Here is an 18,784-nt window from a genome sequence, read left to right on the forward strand (position 1 = left end):
ACTATAGAGCTTTCCAAATCTGCCCCAGTTGACTTAATAGCCCTTTCAAGTGGTTATTGTAATTAAATGTGACACCAAGATAAGCATAACGATCCACTGCTTGTAATACAGAAATTCCAAATTTGAAGTCATGGAATTTTCTTACTTTACCTCTTGCAAAAACTTTACTTTTATTAGAATTTACACTTAGTTTCCAGTCAACACAATATCTTTCTACTGCATTTAAAGTCTTCTTCTTCTTATGATGAAGGCTATATTTGCCACTTGCAGTTGCCTGCAGTGAAATTACACAAACATCACATTGGGGAGACGAGTCAGAACAGGTATACAGGCTTCTATAGCTTTGTCTCTGAGTCTGACAATACTACAGTGTCATCTGCATACGTAAGAACAATAAGTCTTACACAGACCTCAGCATCATCATCACTCATTTTGCAGTCATTATAATACCTATTCATTGTATACTCAAAATCATTTAAAAAGATTGCAAAGAGGTGATACATTTTCACCCCGTTGAACCCCTATATTACAATCAACAAACTTTTTTAGAATTTATTTTTTAAGATTTGACTGGTGATCTGAAACGGTATTGGATGATGAGACTTAGAAGGACTTTGATGATTCTAAAGGCAGAAAATCTTAAATAAAAAGTTAAAGTATATTATACTTTACAAATTAGCAGCAGGTGAAGATGCATTACTGCTGCTCTAGAGCTCTTCATGGACAAGCCCCAGCCTACCTCAGTGAACCTTTAAATCCATACATCCTCAGCAGATCCTTGAGGCCCCAAACTCTCCTCTGTGCCTGAGATCTGTGGACTCTGTGAGCGTGCTTAAAAAACAGCTAAAAAGTCATATTTTAAAGCTGTTCTAGCATTTTTGAGGTGAAGGACCTTGTAATATTTGCCTTAAAATGCATCATGTCAGGAGATGTGCTTAGTTCCTAAAAATTACATTCACAAAAAGCCGATCCACTAGAAAATACAGTTTATTCATAGTTAATTAAAATCAGTCCAAACGCAACAATTCGAGTTTGCAAAAGGAAAGTTCAGTCAGTTATCGTCAGTCCTCAAATGACAAATTTGCACAGTCAGTATTAACAACCATTATTCATGTCAACACATCATTATTCTACACACTGTGTGTGTTGCCTGTACTGGTTGAAAGTACCAGTGAGGCCCATTAAACATCCTCAAGTTAGCAGCAAGCCTTCATATTCACTCTGATTTTCATTGTTTAAAAATAATGTAACACATCAAAAGTGAAGTACATTTTTATATTATAGTAAATTTGAGCTTTTTAGTGGCAAAGAGCAATTTTTTAAAACTTTGACTTTGGAAACTCAGAAGGAGTAATGAGTGAGTAGTGCGAGATAAGTCTATCAGCTTCTCTCCACCCGGTGAGAACAGCTCCATGGACGGTTGAGAAGTAGCAGTGATGAGTTGCCTCTCCAGCGAACAACACCTGCAGGGGCTGAAAGAGGCAAATTAGAAAGAAGTGTTAGACCTTTAATGATGTTTCTGGTGGTTTGAGTGTGAACATAATATGTAGCTACTTGTGATTTTGATCCTTTTGGTGGAAGGGGCTCCATCAAGTTGTCCAGGTCCTGCTCTGAACAGCCTTTTCCAAGATTACTGTAGGATCCACACGTCCACGGATCGTGAAACCACTGGGAGCGCAGGATTCTCCTTGGAGTGATGATGGGGTTCCCTAAACATGCAAAAAAAAAAAAACAAACCCCAAAACATATCTTTCTAAAATGACTTTTGTAAGTCCTTGTGAAACTAATGACACTGGAATATCTGGCATTTCTCACTACTTATGATCTGTCTGGACTCACCTGTAAACCTGCGAATAAGTTGTGTGATGGCATCTGTGACCTGCTGTTCAGACAGTGTTTCCATGTACTCTGACTCATGTCCAGAAATCCAGCCACAGAGAAGGTGACCGTGCCTGAAGATTAAACCACACACAGAACTGCACTGTTAATGTACGAATTGGCATGTTTTTACCACTCAGTGCAAATCTAAAATGCTGGGCAAGCATTAGCATTTTGTGAGCAGTTGACCTTTCAGTGGGTTTGAGTACAGTGAAGCCAAACAACTTCTTTATCCAGGATGTTTGCACATCTGGCACCTGGTCCACCACAGCATCCTGAAGTATGAAAAGGGATTAAACAGACATTCAAGCGTTAGCAAAGAATCTAACAACCAGCATAAACCTACAAACATTTTGAAACAGAGATATGAGCTGATGTACTCCTGTTTAAGATCCAACACAGCATGCACAGTATCTTTATTTAGGTGGCTGAGTATGCCTTTATGAAATCTCACCTCATCATCCCACACGAAGAAGATGACCTCACAGTCAGCATCCCACCACGGTGAATCAAACTCCACAAATATTTTATTGTTTGTCCCAAAACCCAGCCTCTGGACGGAGAGCAGCTTGTGCAGAGGGAGAGGAGGATGGAACAAGGTTGAGTGGTGCTTCTTCAAGTATCCTGACAAAAAGACAACAACTTTAAATTCACTGAGCCTCAATGTGGAAGTACTTGTTTTTGTGACCCTATGTGAATAAGGGAGCATGTATTAAGTAATAAAACCTTCATACACTGAGGTATAAATCAGCATTTTATGCGTGTGAAACTTACCAAGTGGCACGGTGACTATAACGTGATCAGCAACGAGCTTTTGGCCATCACACTCAATCATCACGGGCTCTGCGCTCTTTGCGCTGTTCCAGTTGACACAGCGCACAGGCTTATTGTAGGTCACTAAACCAGCAGGGAGCTCTTCTATCAAGTTCTGGGTTAGACCTTCATAGCCACTGTACAAACAAAGGACATAACTATTAAGTCATATGTGCTGCAACAATTTACTGAATTAAATTAAAAATTGCATTACAGGCTGACTAATCTACTAAGACAATAATTAAGACTGAGTATTTGCTTGTTTGCCCTAACAAAATAAATGGTTGTTTTTGCACAGTGTAAATGCAGAGTCAGGAGTACGAACCCTGGGAATGTACAGTCCAGTCCAGGTAGAGTCTTGTATAGGCCAAAGGCCCCCATGCTGACCTCATCCATGCTGTGAGTCCCATTGACACAGCACTCGACTTTCAACATGTTACTGATCACACAGAGTCGCAGAGATCTGGTGGCTTCATCAACATCTTTCCATTTCTCTGCTGCGTGCTGTTGCACCTACACCAGATAACAAGCAAAGAAAAACACCCACAATCCATGTGAGAATCTAGATGCCACTAATGATTTGCTGTGGATAAAAACACAGCCAGAAATTTACCTGTGCCCGTAAGAAATCACCCACACTGGGCCAGGGTTCTCCTCTTTGACTCTGAAAATCGGAACTTTCATTTATCAGCTCCAAAAACAATTTCTGAGCAGGTAAGATGTCCTCAGCGTTCAGCTCCCGACCTGCAGATGTTACACAAGAACACTGGTCAGGAAAATCTAGACTTCTCTACATTTTTTTAACCTCTCCTCCAGTTCAGAGCTCTTCTTGAAGGCTGGTTTCACACTTTATCTTCCCATTCAATAAAGATGACCAAGACAGATTTAGTATGCTCTGAATCTTTTAAATCAATTTAAAATCCATTTGTTCCATGAAGTCATCCTCATAAAATGAAGGGAATTCTCTACTCCTCATGGACTTTTTCACTCTTTAACTATATCACCTCTTGATGGCAGAGCTCAGTGGCTGTTGGCCACACCATTCACACTGTTAAGACACCAGCATGCAAACAATGATGATTTACAGCCTCTGCCTTTTCCTTGTCTATTTGCATTAATACTTTGCATTTGGTTGACGTACCTTCCCTGCCCCAGTAATTAGGTTATGTGTAAGACTAATCAAAATACTAATCTAAAAAAACAATCAAACCAACAAATACACTTTATAAAAACATCCTTGAACCTGAACTGCTGAAGAATCTGGGAACCCAAGGAAGATGGCCTCTGACATCCAAGGCCTGGTTCTCCGGCTTGAGGGCTTCTGGATCCAAAAGCCCATACTGACGGGCCAGACAAAACACCGGGTTCTCCTCACACGGCCCATGGATCCAGTTTGCTCCTATCTCAACAATTTTATCACCTACAGGTAAAAAGATTTTGTCCAGAAGCAGAGAAGGAAACAACTTTTAATAATCGGATTATATACTCTTGCCATGCTGTTGTTGTATTAGAGCTGCCTGGCAAGGGTATAGGCAAGGGTTGGCTGGATAACCAATCAGCCTACTGTTTTATTAACCACATGATCAAATATACTGTTACATAGGAACAGGTTTTAATTGTATTTCTATTTTTAAAATGTGTCTAGTTTCTTCTACACTATGTTGTATATTGTTGAATGAATTTTGTCCTAAGAGACAACAATAGTGAGATTAGTTAACACAGTAGTATCATTTACAGACCTTGGTGTCATAATCCCGAGTCCCAGTGTTCTTAGTTAAGTGTTTTGTTCTTTTAATTATGTTGTCCTTGAAGTCCTGCCTCCTTTTGTTAAATCTCTGTCTCTGTTTGGTGCTCTATTATTTGCTGGTATTGTGCCAAAAAGTGATCGTCAGCCAAAGAGCGGTTTCCAATGTTTCTGTGTGTGTGTGTTTTTTTCCTTTAAATTTTTACGAGTAATATCTTTACATGTCTTCGTAAACAGACTGGAGTAAACTGGATTTCTGAAGGGGTTATATCTATATCTATCTATCTATGTCAGGGCTCTGTGTGCGGGCAGGCGGAGAGGAGGATCCAAGCGCAGGACTCGAACACAGAATTGTAAATCAAAACCTCAGCTTTATTGCTGACATGAAAACCAAACGTGAAGTGCCGCGAATACAGAAACCAAAAAACACACAGGCATAATCTGAGGGTACAACGCGACACCGAGCATGGGAAAACACAGGGCTTATATACACAGGGTAGTAATGAGGGAATGGGCAACAGGAGGGAGACACAGCTGGGAGAGATCAGGGCTAACGAGACAGGGGGGAACAAAGCTGCACACACTAACCTAAGACAACGACTTTCACAATAAAACAGAAAACATGAAACACTACTAAAAGACACGGACAGAAAATAATACATGAAACCACAATTCCTAAAACATGGATAAACAGAAACATGAAACTCTAATAATAAACATCATCATCATCATCATCATCACAACAAGAGAATGAGAAAACAATCCTGACAGGGGATTTCTTTAAATCACCCTGTAATTCTTCAGCTAAGACACCCGAGTTAGAAAACACAGAGACTGCAGTCGTTTTTACACGCGTGGGCAGCAGCAAACGCACCCTGCAACTGCACACTGCTGCCTGCGTTCCTTTATTTTATACATGTCTGTGTGTGTGTGTGTGTGTGTGTGTCTGTGTGTGTGTGTGTGTGTGTCTGTGTGTGTGTGTGTGTGTGTGTGTGTGTACAAAAATAACAACGTCACTCAGAATCAGCACACACTTAAGATTATAGTTTCACTTCTATTAAAAACATGCTCTGCAGTTTCCTGTCTACACTTTGTACAGAGTGTACTAAAAGCAACGGGTTATTTCCCTTTTCTACATCTGTTCTCAAAAAGAGGAAATGGTTCAGTAGCTGAATAAGTTCATCAAAAGTTATTAGGTGAAAAGTCACATAGACATTTAGATTGCTTAAACAACAGAAAAACACATTTCATGAAGCTGATCAAATTATATAAAAACAAAAATCTCCTGACAAATCCAAAACACCAAGATAACTGAAACACAAAGTACCAGAGAAACATAAAGAATAATCCATGATGCAAAAGTAAACCAAAACATAATAAACTCAATTGCTGGGTCCAACGGACCCAGAACCGTGACTATCTATCTATCTATCTATCTATCTATCTATCTATCTATCTATCTATCTATCTATCTATCTATCTATCTATATATATATATATATATATATATATATATATATATATATAGAGAGAGAGAGAGAGAGAGAGAGAGAGAGAGAGAGAGAGAGAGAGAGAGAGAGAGAGAGAGAGATAGATAGATAGATAGATAGATAGATAGATAGATAGATAGATAGATAGATATCTCAAAGAAATGGCCTGTTTTTCAAGTATCTTCATGATTCTACCTTTACCTATTTTACTTTACTTTACCTACCTACCTCTACCTATTGTATCTACATATATAAAATATCTAGTTCTTTTCAGGCCCTGAAAATATGTATTCAAAGTGATGGAAACATAACAGTGATGTTAATTTCACCAAAAACCAAACCAACAAGTCATTTCTAAAAAAAATTCCTGCAATCACTTTTTGGTAAATACCTGACAAAGATCGGGGGAAAATTGATAGGGCATAGTATCGATAAACTAAAATACTCTGGGGATGCTATGAATAATCTCACCTTATAGAAGGCAACCTTTCTGCAAACAGTTATAGTCTGACTTGGATTGAGTCCAATCACTCTAGGAGACATTGTTGAAGGTTTCATATAATAGCTGTCTAATTTATAAATGTAGACAAACTCCTGCCATGTTTCAATCGGTTTGAATGAGACTTTGTCAGTTAGCACAAATCGAGGGGACTCAACCGGCTGCCAGTTGGTTGTAATCTAGTTATATTCCTATAGAACAGAAAGGTTACTGAACTCAAATGTAACAGTTAAATATTAATTTCTGTTAAATGTGGCTTTCAGTAATTTATCACTCTTAGTTACTGTATTATCAAAAACATATTGAATGTCATTACCAACTTGATCCAGTCAGTTGCAGAATGGTAGCAGCATATTGCTCCAAATTATTTGCATCTTGTATTTTGAACAGTTTACAGCAGTAAGGCTTCTTTCTTTACTTCGCTTTCCTCTCTTACGAATCCTTCATATGGGTCCACAAAACCTTTGCTACACACCACTTTATGACGCTTGGAGGAGCTATACATTACGGTTATGCAATGTGTAAGTTTCTGCCAGAGTTCAACTCATTATACAGCTGTGCTATAAGGTGTCCTCTCTAACGTAGTATCCAAAGTCCTTCTATCATATCCCTGGCATGCATCTGTATGCTGCGCTTTCACTTTAGGTCATCCAATCACATCCAACATGAAAGTGCAGTGTGAGGAAATAAAAAAAAAAAACTTTACACTGTTGCTTGCCATCATGACAAGAAAATGAATTGTGTGTTTGTAATTTGCGGACACCAGAATTTAAAAAACTGCAGATTGACTGAAAAAGCCCTAAGTGCATGTTACTCACCGATCCTTCCTGTTTTTATTCGTCCTCCGCTTCTTCCTGTCGCCTCCAGTATCCGCACATGATGAAAACCAGCTTTCACCAGTTTCTGTGCTGCTGCTATACCAGCTATCCCACATCCTATGATCACTACTTTCGCGTCTCTGTGTCCACCCATGTCTGGCAACAACGGTGAACCGCAGCTGTGTCCTTCAGTGGAGCGAAAAAAAACCCCAGCTGCGAACAAAAATTCTTCCGGTCAAGATTTTCAGAATAAAGTCCATTTTCCGATTTTCCCTAGAAAGCTTGACTACATGGAAAGTTATTCTCGCCATTATAAATAAAATACATTGAAAATATGTTTACATTATAATATATTATCAATAAGCCAAAATTTCAGGTTTCAAAATTGTAACTTAATAACTTAAAATTTAAAGTTATTTTCTTTGTAAGGAGTGGTCACTCCTCCAAAAAAAGCTTTGTTGAGACAGAGAGATAGAGACAGATGAGCTGACAGAAGAAAAGTTTGCATGCCTCCCTAAAGCTGATCACATGACATCACCTTATATATTCATAGAGAGCTACTTTGTCTTTAGTGGCTTTCTTAAATAAAATACACTTCATTACACATTGAATATTTTATTTGGTGACTTTGAGGAAATGTATTTGTATTTCCAAAACACAAAGACTTCACTTGTCAGTTAATAATTAAAGTTGTATCCTTACTGCAGTTTTTCAGTATTAAACTTCAGAGTATTAGAGAGCAGACAATGTATTTTCAAACAGAGGACTGACATCAAGGTTCTTACAGTTAGCTGGTATTTTGATCTATATAACATACTAACATTTTCATTTCAGATGACAGAAAGCCTGAAACGCCTGGGTGCCCTAGAATGCACCTGGATCCTGGTAATCCTGGTTTATGATTAACCTTGGTGCTTCTAGTACAGAAAAGAAAAAAGTGAGAAAGTTCCTGCTCTTTATGCATAAACCAATAAAGACAAGAGTATTTGGCGACCTCATAAGGTGAACACAGGGGGAGAAAAAAGTAGACATTAATTTACTTGCATAAATAAACACAGTAAATACACTACAATGTGTCCATGTTTGATTTTATTTATTAATTAAAAACACAATCACAAACCTGGATAGAGCCCTTTTGTCCACTTGTGACAAGTAAAGCAAAGTGCATCTCCTGTCATTTACTTAAGTTTTATTATAGGGAATCTAATAAATTATGTTTGCATAAACTGAAACAAAATCATTACATAATTTGAAATATTAGGAGGACCGCGGTCCTTTAGAAAATGCAAATATATCATTATTTTGTGTTTAATGTAATGTTTCAATGATTTGGTGTTCTCCCTATTGAGGAAATGAACTATTCTGCATCTGAATCACACATTATATTTGTGGTCTTTTTATTCTATAGAAAGACAAAAAACACACAAGCAACTACATAGCATGTGTCCTGATTGTGGTTTAAAACAGATGATTTGGACTTTGATTTGTGCTTATTAATCATTGCAAAATAGTTGCAATGTCCAGGGAATGCATTTATGTATGGATATTTCCTCTATGGAAAATAAAGCTATTATTTGGTGTACTTTTTATCTAACTTACTTCATCCATACCTGCAAGTTTTCCCATTTTTAATCAATTCCTTCCTCAGTCACACTCACTAAGGGTTGTATCACTAACCCCACGCCACACTGACCCACTTTTCAATAACTTCCTGCTACTTTGCCTGCCATTTGTATTTGTTCTATTGTACCTGCTTTGCTTAGCAAATTTTATCCAAGCACCTGCCCAACTACTGCTTGCCTGTAGCGATTAAGTCACGTGTGATCTACCTGTCGTTTTTATGGTATGCCATGGTTGACCATGCATAACTGTGTCTTATTTGTTCATAATACACTAAAATTGTTCAGTGCTCTTATTCTTTGATATTTTTTATTAAAATTGTTGGCATTGATTCAGTTTATGCATATTCTTATTTTTAAAATCACAACAAAAACATAATTTTACTTGCATTAATATTACCAACAACTCCACCAGTAAAAGTTCCCTTGGCAACATGTTAGCAATGACTAATGTATAATGTAATGCGTCAACCTTTAAACCTAGATAAGGAGTGGAACTCCAGATTACAACATAACTATGCCACAAGCCCTCTTTTTTCCCATATTCAGCACTGTGGTTTTTAGTGCCAAAAGACAACCACTATGATTACTCAGTGTCACCAGATAAGACACAGATAAGATTTGTCTTTTATCTTATCTGACTAAAGAGCAGTCAGAAAAGATAAAAGACTTATCTGATTGTTTTTTAGTTTAAAAAAAAAAAAGCTAAAAGAAAAGTCTTTATCTTTAAATTTCTTATATTACAGGGAATTCATGGGCTAACAGAAGCCCAGTAGTGAGTGATGAGTCTATCCGCTTCTCTCCACCCAGTAATAATTGCTCCATGGACGGTGGAGTAAAAGCAAGGATGGGTCGCCTCTCCAGCAAACAACACCTGCAGGGGCTGAAACACACAAGCAGTAAAAGTGAGAAACATTTTTCAAGGTTATATTATGTCACTTTCTGTCTAACTATAAAGTAACAGAAGTCAGTACTTCCCTGGGCAATATGACTCACTTGATTTACTAATAGTTCATCTGCTGCACACCATGCCAAGATATGTCACGTTTTCTACTAGCAATTCTTATCAAACTGTGTTGTGATTTGGCGCTATATAAATAAAATTGAATTGAATTGAACTGTGTTATCACTGGCAGTTTTTATAGATTGAATAAACAAATGTGAACAAATGATGCATTTTTTTCCAACAGGCTGCTAGTAACAAAGCGCTAAAGGATACTTTTTAAAATGGATTTTAACGGACAAAACACTCCTCTGAAAATGGTCAGGTACAAGGACTGGACTGAACATTTTTAAAGACATTCAAAAAAGCCTGGAGAACTCTTACTCAAGACCACTTTAGAAAAATGACATGAAAGTCTGGCTCCTTGGAAGAAAAATATTAGCGGTGGCTCAAGACGTTCTGTACCTGTGACAGAGTTTCCTGTGAAGGCAGAGGTTCCATCATGTTCTTCAGGTCCTTGGCTGTACAGCCTATGGCTGGGTGACAGTAGGAACCGTATGTCCAGGGATCAGTGAACCACCGGGAACACAGGATTCTCTTTGGTGTGATGGTATCGTTTCCTACACACAAATATGAAATAACCAAGGCTCAACAACTTCAGAAAATATATAAAAAAAACAGATATAAATAAATTACTTTTACTACATATTAAAGCCTTCCCTCTATGTATGACAGCTTTTTAGGACTTGAATACTGTATATCAGTAACTATTTGCTAGCTCATTTCAGCAGGCAGTGCCTTATACAGCCTGCCCCTCCAATATGCCCCCTGTGACAGCCAGTGGGGTGGCCTTGTGTTCTTGTTTTCTTGTTGCCTGTTTCTTGCAGGTAGGTAGAGCTGACCCAGTTATAGATGCAGCACACCTGAGCAGGCCAGTCCCAGTGTATAAAGACACCTTGACTGAACCATGGCTGTCTCTCTTTGTCTGTCACTCATTATGTTCATTTTGTTCTTCAGTTATGGCTGTTGTATTATTTAACTTGTGTTTAAGTTTCTTTACCTTATTTCATTAAAAATATCTTACAGCCTTTAAAAGCCTGTGTGTGGTCTCCCACTTGCTTGTCACGTCCTTTGAGCTGGGTTGTGACACCCCATTCTGGTTTATTAAAAAGCAGCAGCTGGATCAATTATGGATCAATTATCTGAGAAGAATATTTCTTGCTACTCAAGCTACTTTTAGATGCTCCCCTTTCCAAAACATGTTACCACATTAGGCAGCTCTGTATATTTGAGTTGACAGATTATTATGGGTGCCCTTCCTGACGTAGTGTCCAGGCGATTTGTGTGTTTTCTTGGGCACAAACCAGGTAGCTTCTACCTTAATGGTGCCCATTCAATACCTATTCAATACTCAGTCTAACATGTACATTTCTGCACTAGAAGGTTTCAGTCGAGGAAAATAGCTGCATAGTTTTCTACAATCAATTGTCATCTGCACAGTGGCCTGTTTTGGGCATGTCAACATCAGAGGATAAACTCTGCAATCTGACCTGGTTTCATAAATCTATACTGAACTATTTTCCCAATACTAATATGTTATATATAAGTAAGAGTGTGATGACTATCAGATTTTTAAAATATAAATACAATTTGTGCCAACATCATATTAGCAGGTTCAACCACAAACTCAGTCTTATTGCTGTAAGACATAAAGATATTTAGGTAATAGTCATACACGTTTGCTGCTCGATTTAATGCCATTATATCTGCATATATACTCTTTATTACCTGAACTTGTTTTATTCCTATAACAATGAGATGTTTTATAGATTTCTAACGAAAAATTGAACTGTTGTGATGCTTGTGCATACAGAGAAGTTTTCTTAGGTATAACAACCTTTAATTTTAATCATTAGTCTCTTTGATATTTATTTTTTATCTTTAATTATGCTATAGAGGAAAGAGCTATAAGGTTTAGATCAGATATAAAACTTACCTGTGAATGTACGGACGAGGTTTGTGATTGACTCTCTCACTTCCTCCTCAGGAAGTGTCTCCATATACTCTGCCTCATGGCCACAAATCCAACCACAGAGAACATGGCTACCCCTGAGAGTTTGTGTTAATCAACAAGAGAAGTCAGAATGCTGGTTTGAATTGCAAAGGAAACTTTATAGGAGGGAAAAATCATTAATGGTCTCTCAGATTAACATGTCACTTACGTTTCAGAAGGTTTATGCACAGTGAATGTCACCAACTTCCTTATCCAGGATTCACTCACATCTGACACTTGGTCTGACACAGTCTCCTGAAAACACAAAAGGGTTTATGTCCTCTCTGATCTCTGGCTCTAAAACACAAGTTCACACAATGTCTCTATTGTTTTACCCTTACTAGGCAACATTTCTGAGATATTTTATTGCATCATATACATAAAAACAAAGAAACAGGTTCATATCTTTAAAATTGTGCAACAAAGTTTAAAAATATCTGTCAACCTGTTATTAAGACAGGTTCGGTACATACTTATGAAACTATTCTGGCTGCTGTATTACAAACCTCGTCTTCCCACACGAGGTAGATGATTTCACAATCAGCATCCCACCATGGCGATTCAAACTCCACAAATATTTTGTCACATGTTCCAAATCCTAGTGTCTCGATCGACTTCAGCTTGTGGGCCGGGAGAGGAGGGTAGAACAGAGAGGAGTGGTGCTTCTTCAGATATCCTGACAAAAAGAAAACGTATTAAAAATTGCATAAACTGCAGCAGAGGGTTAAATCTAACTTGGTCTGTATTCCATTGTTAAAGTGACACTACCAAAACCCCGCCATTAAGATTAAGCTCTGACATTGGTCGTAGCACGGAATTTACAATTAATCAATTTCATGCAGAGATACGAAAAACAGGATGAAGTATATGAAAAGAAGTTTACCTAAAGGCACAGTGACAATAACGTGATCAGCAGAAATCCTCTCGCCATTCTCACACTCAACCGTCACAGGACTTGAGCCACACTCTGTGTTGCTCCAGTGGACACAGCTCACAGGGCAATTGTAGGTCACCAAATCAGAGGGGAGTTCAGACATCAAGTTCTCGATTAGGCGCTCAAATCCTCTGCAAGATAAGATACATTAAGATGACCACAATGCAGCATCTGTAGTACATTTGTATTTTATATTTGATGTGATAATCATAGCTGTTGACAATGACAAAGTGATGATGAGTGTCCATGAAGTGTGCAAAACTTGACTCACCGCTTACTATTGAGGTTCATTAGATTAGAGCAGTGGTTCCCAAACATTTTTTGCTAGGCCCCCCTTTGTTTTACAAGAAAAATGTTCGCGCGCATACGCACGCACGCACGCACGCATACGCACGCACGCACGCACGCACACACACACACACACACACACACAAAGACATCCTCCAACCACACACACCCTTATTTTGCTCCATTGCGGTTTATTTTACACCTCAAACATTTAGTAAACAATTAAAAATGACAGGTAGTAATAAAATAAACTACTAACTCTTTTACACTGCGTTCACACCTACACGGGTATTTTTGAAAACGCAGCTGTTTCGTCCACACGTAAACGGCGTTTCCAATCACCGAAAACTGAGATTTTTTAAAACTCTTTTTTTGCCTTTACGTCGCCACGCAACCTCAAAGGTATGTGCCTTTTTTTCACGTCACGCTGTGCGCCACGTTATTGTTTACATGAGCTGATTTACAGAATGGCGGATAGAGACGAAATACTGTTACTGTTAATCTGACTATCTTCAGTTTTTACAGGCTTACATACACACACAGTTACTGTCACTCCATTTACAAGGCAGAGGCGTCACGGTGTAATTATTTTACATGTAGTTGTTTTTTTTCCTGTGTAATAATATTCAACATTGCTATCAATACATTTTTCAAAAAATGCCTTGTGCAGGTGAAGCCAAAGGGAAGATATGCTTCATCATATTTTCTAGTCTTTGGCTTAGAATGAAGTTGGTTTAGAAACATATTCAGCTATGCTTCATCTCCTGCTTTGTGTTTCTGTGACAGCCCCGTGCTAGCTTAAAGTTGTTTCAGCATGTGCTCCTGGTTTTTTCATAGTCTTTCAAGACTTAGTCGTGGTTAGTGATTCTCTAAATGAATTAAGGTGCAGCGAATGGAAATCAGGCCCATGACCTTTAATATGGCAGAGTGCCAAATATGTCTAAGAGTTAGCTCAAGCACATGTCCATGGATCCTGTCTGGCTACTTTAAATATAATCTGTAGTGAATAAATAACAAATTATAAAGATTAACTGGGTGAAACTGGAGCAGTCAAGAGCATTTTCTATTTATTTAGTGCGTACTTACAGACATCAAGGTGCCTGTATTTCATTGTCTTAGTCTTTATTGTGGATAAATTAGCTTTGTTCTTGTAAAACTAGACAATAAATGAATAAATAATAATTAGCTAATCGCTATAATAAAAACCACAGAAGGTTCTCACACAGGCTGATCAGAGGAGTAAATAAAAGAAACAATCTAAAGGACTAAGGATCTAAATCACTGCCACTTTAATAACTCAGTATTAATCAATGCAGCTTTACTCTTTGACAGCACTTGGTGGTGAAGGCATAAACTTAAATTGCTACAGGTGAGCAAATGACAAGTAAATGAATGGCATTTATGTTAACACCCTTTATGTATACAATGATGCACAAACCTTGGAAGCGTGCAGTCCACGCCACGTAGGCTCTTATACATAGAAAAGCCTGCCAGGTCTATGTCATCCATGCTATGAGTCGCACTTCCACAGCACTCAAACTTCAGCATAGTACTGAAGGCAGAGAGAAGCAGCTGCCTAGTGGTTTCATCCTCATCTTTCCACCTTCCCGCTGCTTGGTTCTGCGCCTGCACAAAATGCCAAATTTCAACAAAACAGATTTTTTTCTTTACAGCTTTTTATATCATCAGCAACAAGCATAATTCAAAACAATGTACCTTTGTTCGCATGAAATGTCCTACACTCTCCCAGGATGTGTTTTTGCGATTTTGAAATTGTGAAGTGTTATCTAAAATCTCACGAAACAGCTCCTCAGCTGGTTCCATGCTTTCTGCACTCAGCCTCTGACCTTTGGGACAGAATTTAAAGTTGTAATAACAATCACAGCTTACCAAGCACGCTATTAATATACACGATGATGCGATGTGCTGAAGTACACTTGTGTTACTATGTCTGGTCACCTGAACTGCTGAACCAGTTGGGGACCAAGGGAGGATCTTCATCCACGTCTACGGCCTGGTTCTTTGGAGTGAGGGCTTCTGGAGGCAGGAGGTCATAGTCACGAGACAGACAAAACAATGGGTTCTCCTCAGATGGGCCATGGATGTAAGCCGCACCAATCTCTGTAATAGTGCTACCTGTCAAAGAAAAACAAGTCTTTGTGTACATTTACTTGCACAATGACAGTAAACTGACCAAAGATTAAGTTGACAGCATAATTATCTTGATGATGGGAGGCCGTTGTACTAGTAGATCAGGTTAACTCTTTGTAATTCTGAGAAAAACTAAACACACCCCATGAGTCAACAGCTGGAAGAACCACCTGTAGCAGCAATAACTATAAGTTATTCTTTACTGCATGACTTTAGTAGTCTCTCACGTCTTTGTGGAGGAACTTTGGCCAACTCTTCTTTACAATGTTGCTTCGGTTTATTGAGGTTGGTGGGCATCCATTAAAGCACAGCTCTGTTAAGGTCCCACATTCAATCGTGTTGAGGCCTGGAATTTGACTTAGACATTGCAGCACCTCAATTATTTTCTTTTTCAGCTATTCCGCTTTAGTGCTTGGGATCACGATCCTGTTGTCTGACCTACTTTGGGCCAAGCTTTAGCTTGTCAGACAGACACTCACATTTGACTTTAGAATACCTTGGCATACAGAGATCGACTCAACGACTGCAAGGTGCCCGGGTCACATGCCTACAGCGGACTGCCAAAACCCTTTTTTTTTTGTGTGGTGAGGTTCATCCAGACTTTCACAGCACCTGGTTGCTAAGATGCACTTAGTTTTTCACGGCACTGCATAGTGTCCTGTAAAAACTTTAATGTGAGGTGTCTGTATGCACTGGCATCATTTTTGTGTTGTTTCACCATTCGGAAAACATCAGAAAGCTGCACAACAGTCCAAGCACTGAAACTGAGAATAAGTACAACAGAAGATGCTGACAGCAGCAGGTGATTGAAAGAGACAAGAACATGTTGGATCGCTTATCCTCCTAGATTGTCTGCAATAAAGATGCTCACACTTAGAAATTAATGTTGTTCTTACTAAGGATTTAATTTAGTTGGTTTCTGATTTTCTGACAGTGTAAAGACGAAACTGACTAAAACAGAAAATACATATAAACTTACCCAGAGTTGCTGTTTTTATTCGTCCCCCGCTTCTTCCAGTCGCCTCAAGTATCCGCACATGACCATATCCAGCTTTGACAAGCCGGTGAGCCGCTGCTATACCCGATACTCCACATCCTATTATAACTATCTTTGGGTCCGCACTCGTCGCCATCCTTGGTTCGCATCGAACTGTAGGACTGTCGCTCTCACAGCTTTATCTCAACTTCACCTCGGGGCGTGTATGAAATAAGATACAGTGTGACTCGAGCATACAGTGGGGTGTGACTTATATATCGGTGTACATTATATAGTAGCGGTAACGCGTTGGCAGTCCGTGGACGGCACGTCTACCTGCAGAGAGGGTCTGTTGTCGATGGAGGCAGTGTCGAAAATAGGCGGCAGGCTACAGGTGAGTGGGCTACTCAGCCAGCCGTGGACAAGACTGAAGTTACGTAATACAAAGAGCTGAAGTGAAACAGAGTGTTAAAGGAAATGAAAAGCGCCCACTACAACCGCTGTCTGTGCCTCTCTTGCTGTATTCATTATTATTTTTAGCTCTTCTCTTGCTACTGGTGGAAGTTACCTGTCCTTTCCTTCCCTGTTTCGGCCCACCTCTCAACCAATCACCGTTTGACCAACGCACAACGTCATCCACGTCTAGGAACGTGCAGTTGGAAGACTGCGCTGCAGCATGTTTGCGGTACCTGTCCGTAGGAAAACGCAATACACAAAATGAAACAATTAACGGACCATAAACACATCATCAGGAAGTATCATTTCACTTTGTACTAACTTGTTTATATAAGCAGTGACCACAGACACTTGACATGATTTCTCTGACATCAAACTGGGGAAAGGACCATAAAAGGCAAGAAAAATGAGAAATATAGTTTTGAAATGATTTACAGACACATCTGCCCCAACAGCAATTTGGTGATTTTTTAAAACTTTTAAAGCCCTTTTAAAGCCCTGTTTGTTAAATGCTAATGTTTTTCTAAGAGCATCTCCCAACCAAGCTGCAACTAATGCAAAACGAAACCAGTGCTGAAGTGCCAAAAGTCCCAGTTTCTCCAGTGGCCCCTTGATAGATTTAGCTACCAGTTCCTAATTTGAAAAGTTGGAAGTGCCTTAAAACTCCATTCTTTTAACTGGCCAGCAGGCTGCTGTTGGGATGGACTCTAAGCAAAAATTCACAGGGGACCCCTTCAACCGTTCATCACCATTATTTTTATAAATAATCTCACACCCCTAACAGTACCAACAGTCCTATAAAATCCAGGTGTTTATTACGCCAGAAATGCCAGTGACCACATTTGTTTGTTCCTCTTCTTCTTCTTTTTTTTTGCACTCCTAGAAAAATAATTCATAATTTTCCTGGCATGATTCTGTCCCCTTTGAGTCGGATCGAACCCCCTTAGAGAGGTTAGGTCTCGCTAACTGTCACTGCCAACTTTGCACATTGTAAGATAAGATAAGGTAAACTTTTATTATTCTCACACGTGGGAAATTTTTTACTGAAGTAACTGATGTACTTTAGAATTTTCAGCCCCCCACTTGACCTGTGATCTCAGTAAACTTTTTTCAGATTATTTGTATTATACTAAATGGAATAACAGCTCATTTTGTAAATTATGGCTCTGATTAGAGCTCACTAAGCCTGTTTACATTGCCTATCGACTTGCCAATCAAATTGTGAGCCAGTGAGTGTGTAGTGTGCCACAGTTTCCCAGTTAATTTAATCCATAGACAAGATGAAAGATGGTATCATTGGTCTGGGTCTTGCAGTTTTGTCATTTCTGCACCAGTGTAATTTTTCCACACAGATGGTTCTGTTTAGGTTGTGCCTACAGAAATAGTTTTTGTGCATCAGTATTTCAATGGCCACTAGAGGGTGCTATTACAGTAAAAAAAAAATGCTTTAACAAATGGCCTGTTTGTGTTATTTACACACACATGAAAACAGCGAATTACAATAAGTCTTTCTAAATGGCATTTTAATTTATGTGCAGTACAGCACAATTAACATTGTATTTAATACTGATTTTCTCCCTTTAATTTTAGGATGATATTAAAATATGATAAAACGTTTTGTTTTTGGGTTCAGAGATGAGATTGTAAGTAAATTTACAACAACAGGAACACCAATTGATAAAACAGTCAAGGTCCACACAGTAGCTCTTTGGTGAATGCAAATCATTACAACTGTTTTTATTTTTGGTTTACTGCTAATCAGTTGCCAGTCTCTCAAACCTATCAGCTAGGGTGCAAAGGCCAGGTTTTCACAGCTTCCTATGAAGCAGTTTTATTTGGATCACGGATGTGGTTCAAGACCTCCTGTTTTGTGAATCAGTCATTGTTTATAGATGCAAACGATATATCTTTAAAAGCTTAACCATCTTCAGACAATAGCTGATGTTTTTGAAATTACTTTTCAGAATTGTTATCCCCCCCAAATGGAACATTTACATGCATGCAACAAGTTCAGTTGCAATGATCAATAAAACTTGCTTTTATTGAACACAATCAGAAACCAGAAATTTTCAGCTATGTAAATCCAATGTCTGCTTATAGTTTCTACTAACTTCCATGCATA

General features: G+C 38.7%; 2 protein-coding genes across 2 annotated transcripts; both read right to left on the reverse strand.

Annotated features, from left to right (window-relative positions):
• Positions 1 to 969: 969 nt before the first annotated feature.
• LOC309720831 (peroxisomal N(1)-acetyl-spermine/spermidine oxidase-like) lies at positions 970 to 7,467 on the reverse strand. Its single transcript, XM_082558005.1, has 10 exons — positions 7,243 to 7,467; positions 3,935 to 4,111; positions 3,305 to 3,435; positions 3,017 to 3,204; positions 2,653 to 2,828; positions 2,333 to 2,502; positions 2,068 to 2,153; positions 1,840 to 1,952; positions 1,555 to 1,709; positions 970 to 1,472 (listed from the first exon to the last, which is right to left on the reverse strand). The coding sequence occupies exons 1-10, from the start codon at positions 7,394 to 7,396 to the stop codon at positions 1,320 to 1,322; spliced, it is 1,503 nt and encodes a 500-aa protein (XP_082414131.1). The 5' UTR covers positions 7,397 to 7,467; the 3' UTR covers positions 970 to 1,319.
• Positions 7,468 to 8,314: 847 nt separating this feature from the next.
• LOC309720832 (peroxisomal N(1)-acetyl-spermine/spermidine oxidase-like) lies at positions 8,315 to 16,878 on the reverse strand. Its single transcript, XM_082558006.1, has 11 exons — positions 16,543 to 16,878; positions 16,210 to 16,420; positions 15,039 to 15,215; positions 14,796 to 14,926; positions 14,518 to 14,705; positions 12,741 to 12,922; positions 12,364 to 12,533; positions 12,027 to 12,112; positions 11,801 to 11,913; positions 10,270 to 10,424; positions 8,315 to 9,744 (listed from the first exon to the last, which is right to left on the reverse strand). The coding sequence occupies exons 2-11, from the start codon at positions 16,361 to 16,363 to the stop codon at positions 9,613 to 9,615; spliced, it is 1,488 nt and encodes a 495-aa protein (XP_082414132.1). The 5' UTR covers positions 16,364 to 16,420; positions 16,543 to 16,878; the 3' UTR covers positions 8,315 to 9,612.
• Positions 16,879 to 18,784: the final 1,906 nt, after the last annotated feature.

Source organism: Aulonocara stuartgranti (assembly GCF_965226115.1).
Source record: "Aulonocara stuartgranti genome assembly, chromosome: 13".
NCBI lineage: Eukaryota > Metazoa > Chordata > Actinopteri > Cichliformes > Cichlidae > Aulonocara > Aulonocara stuartgranti.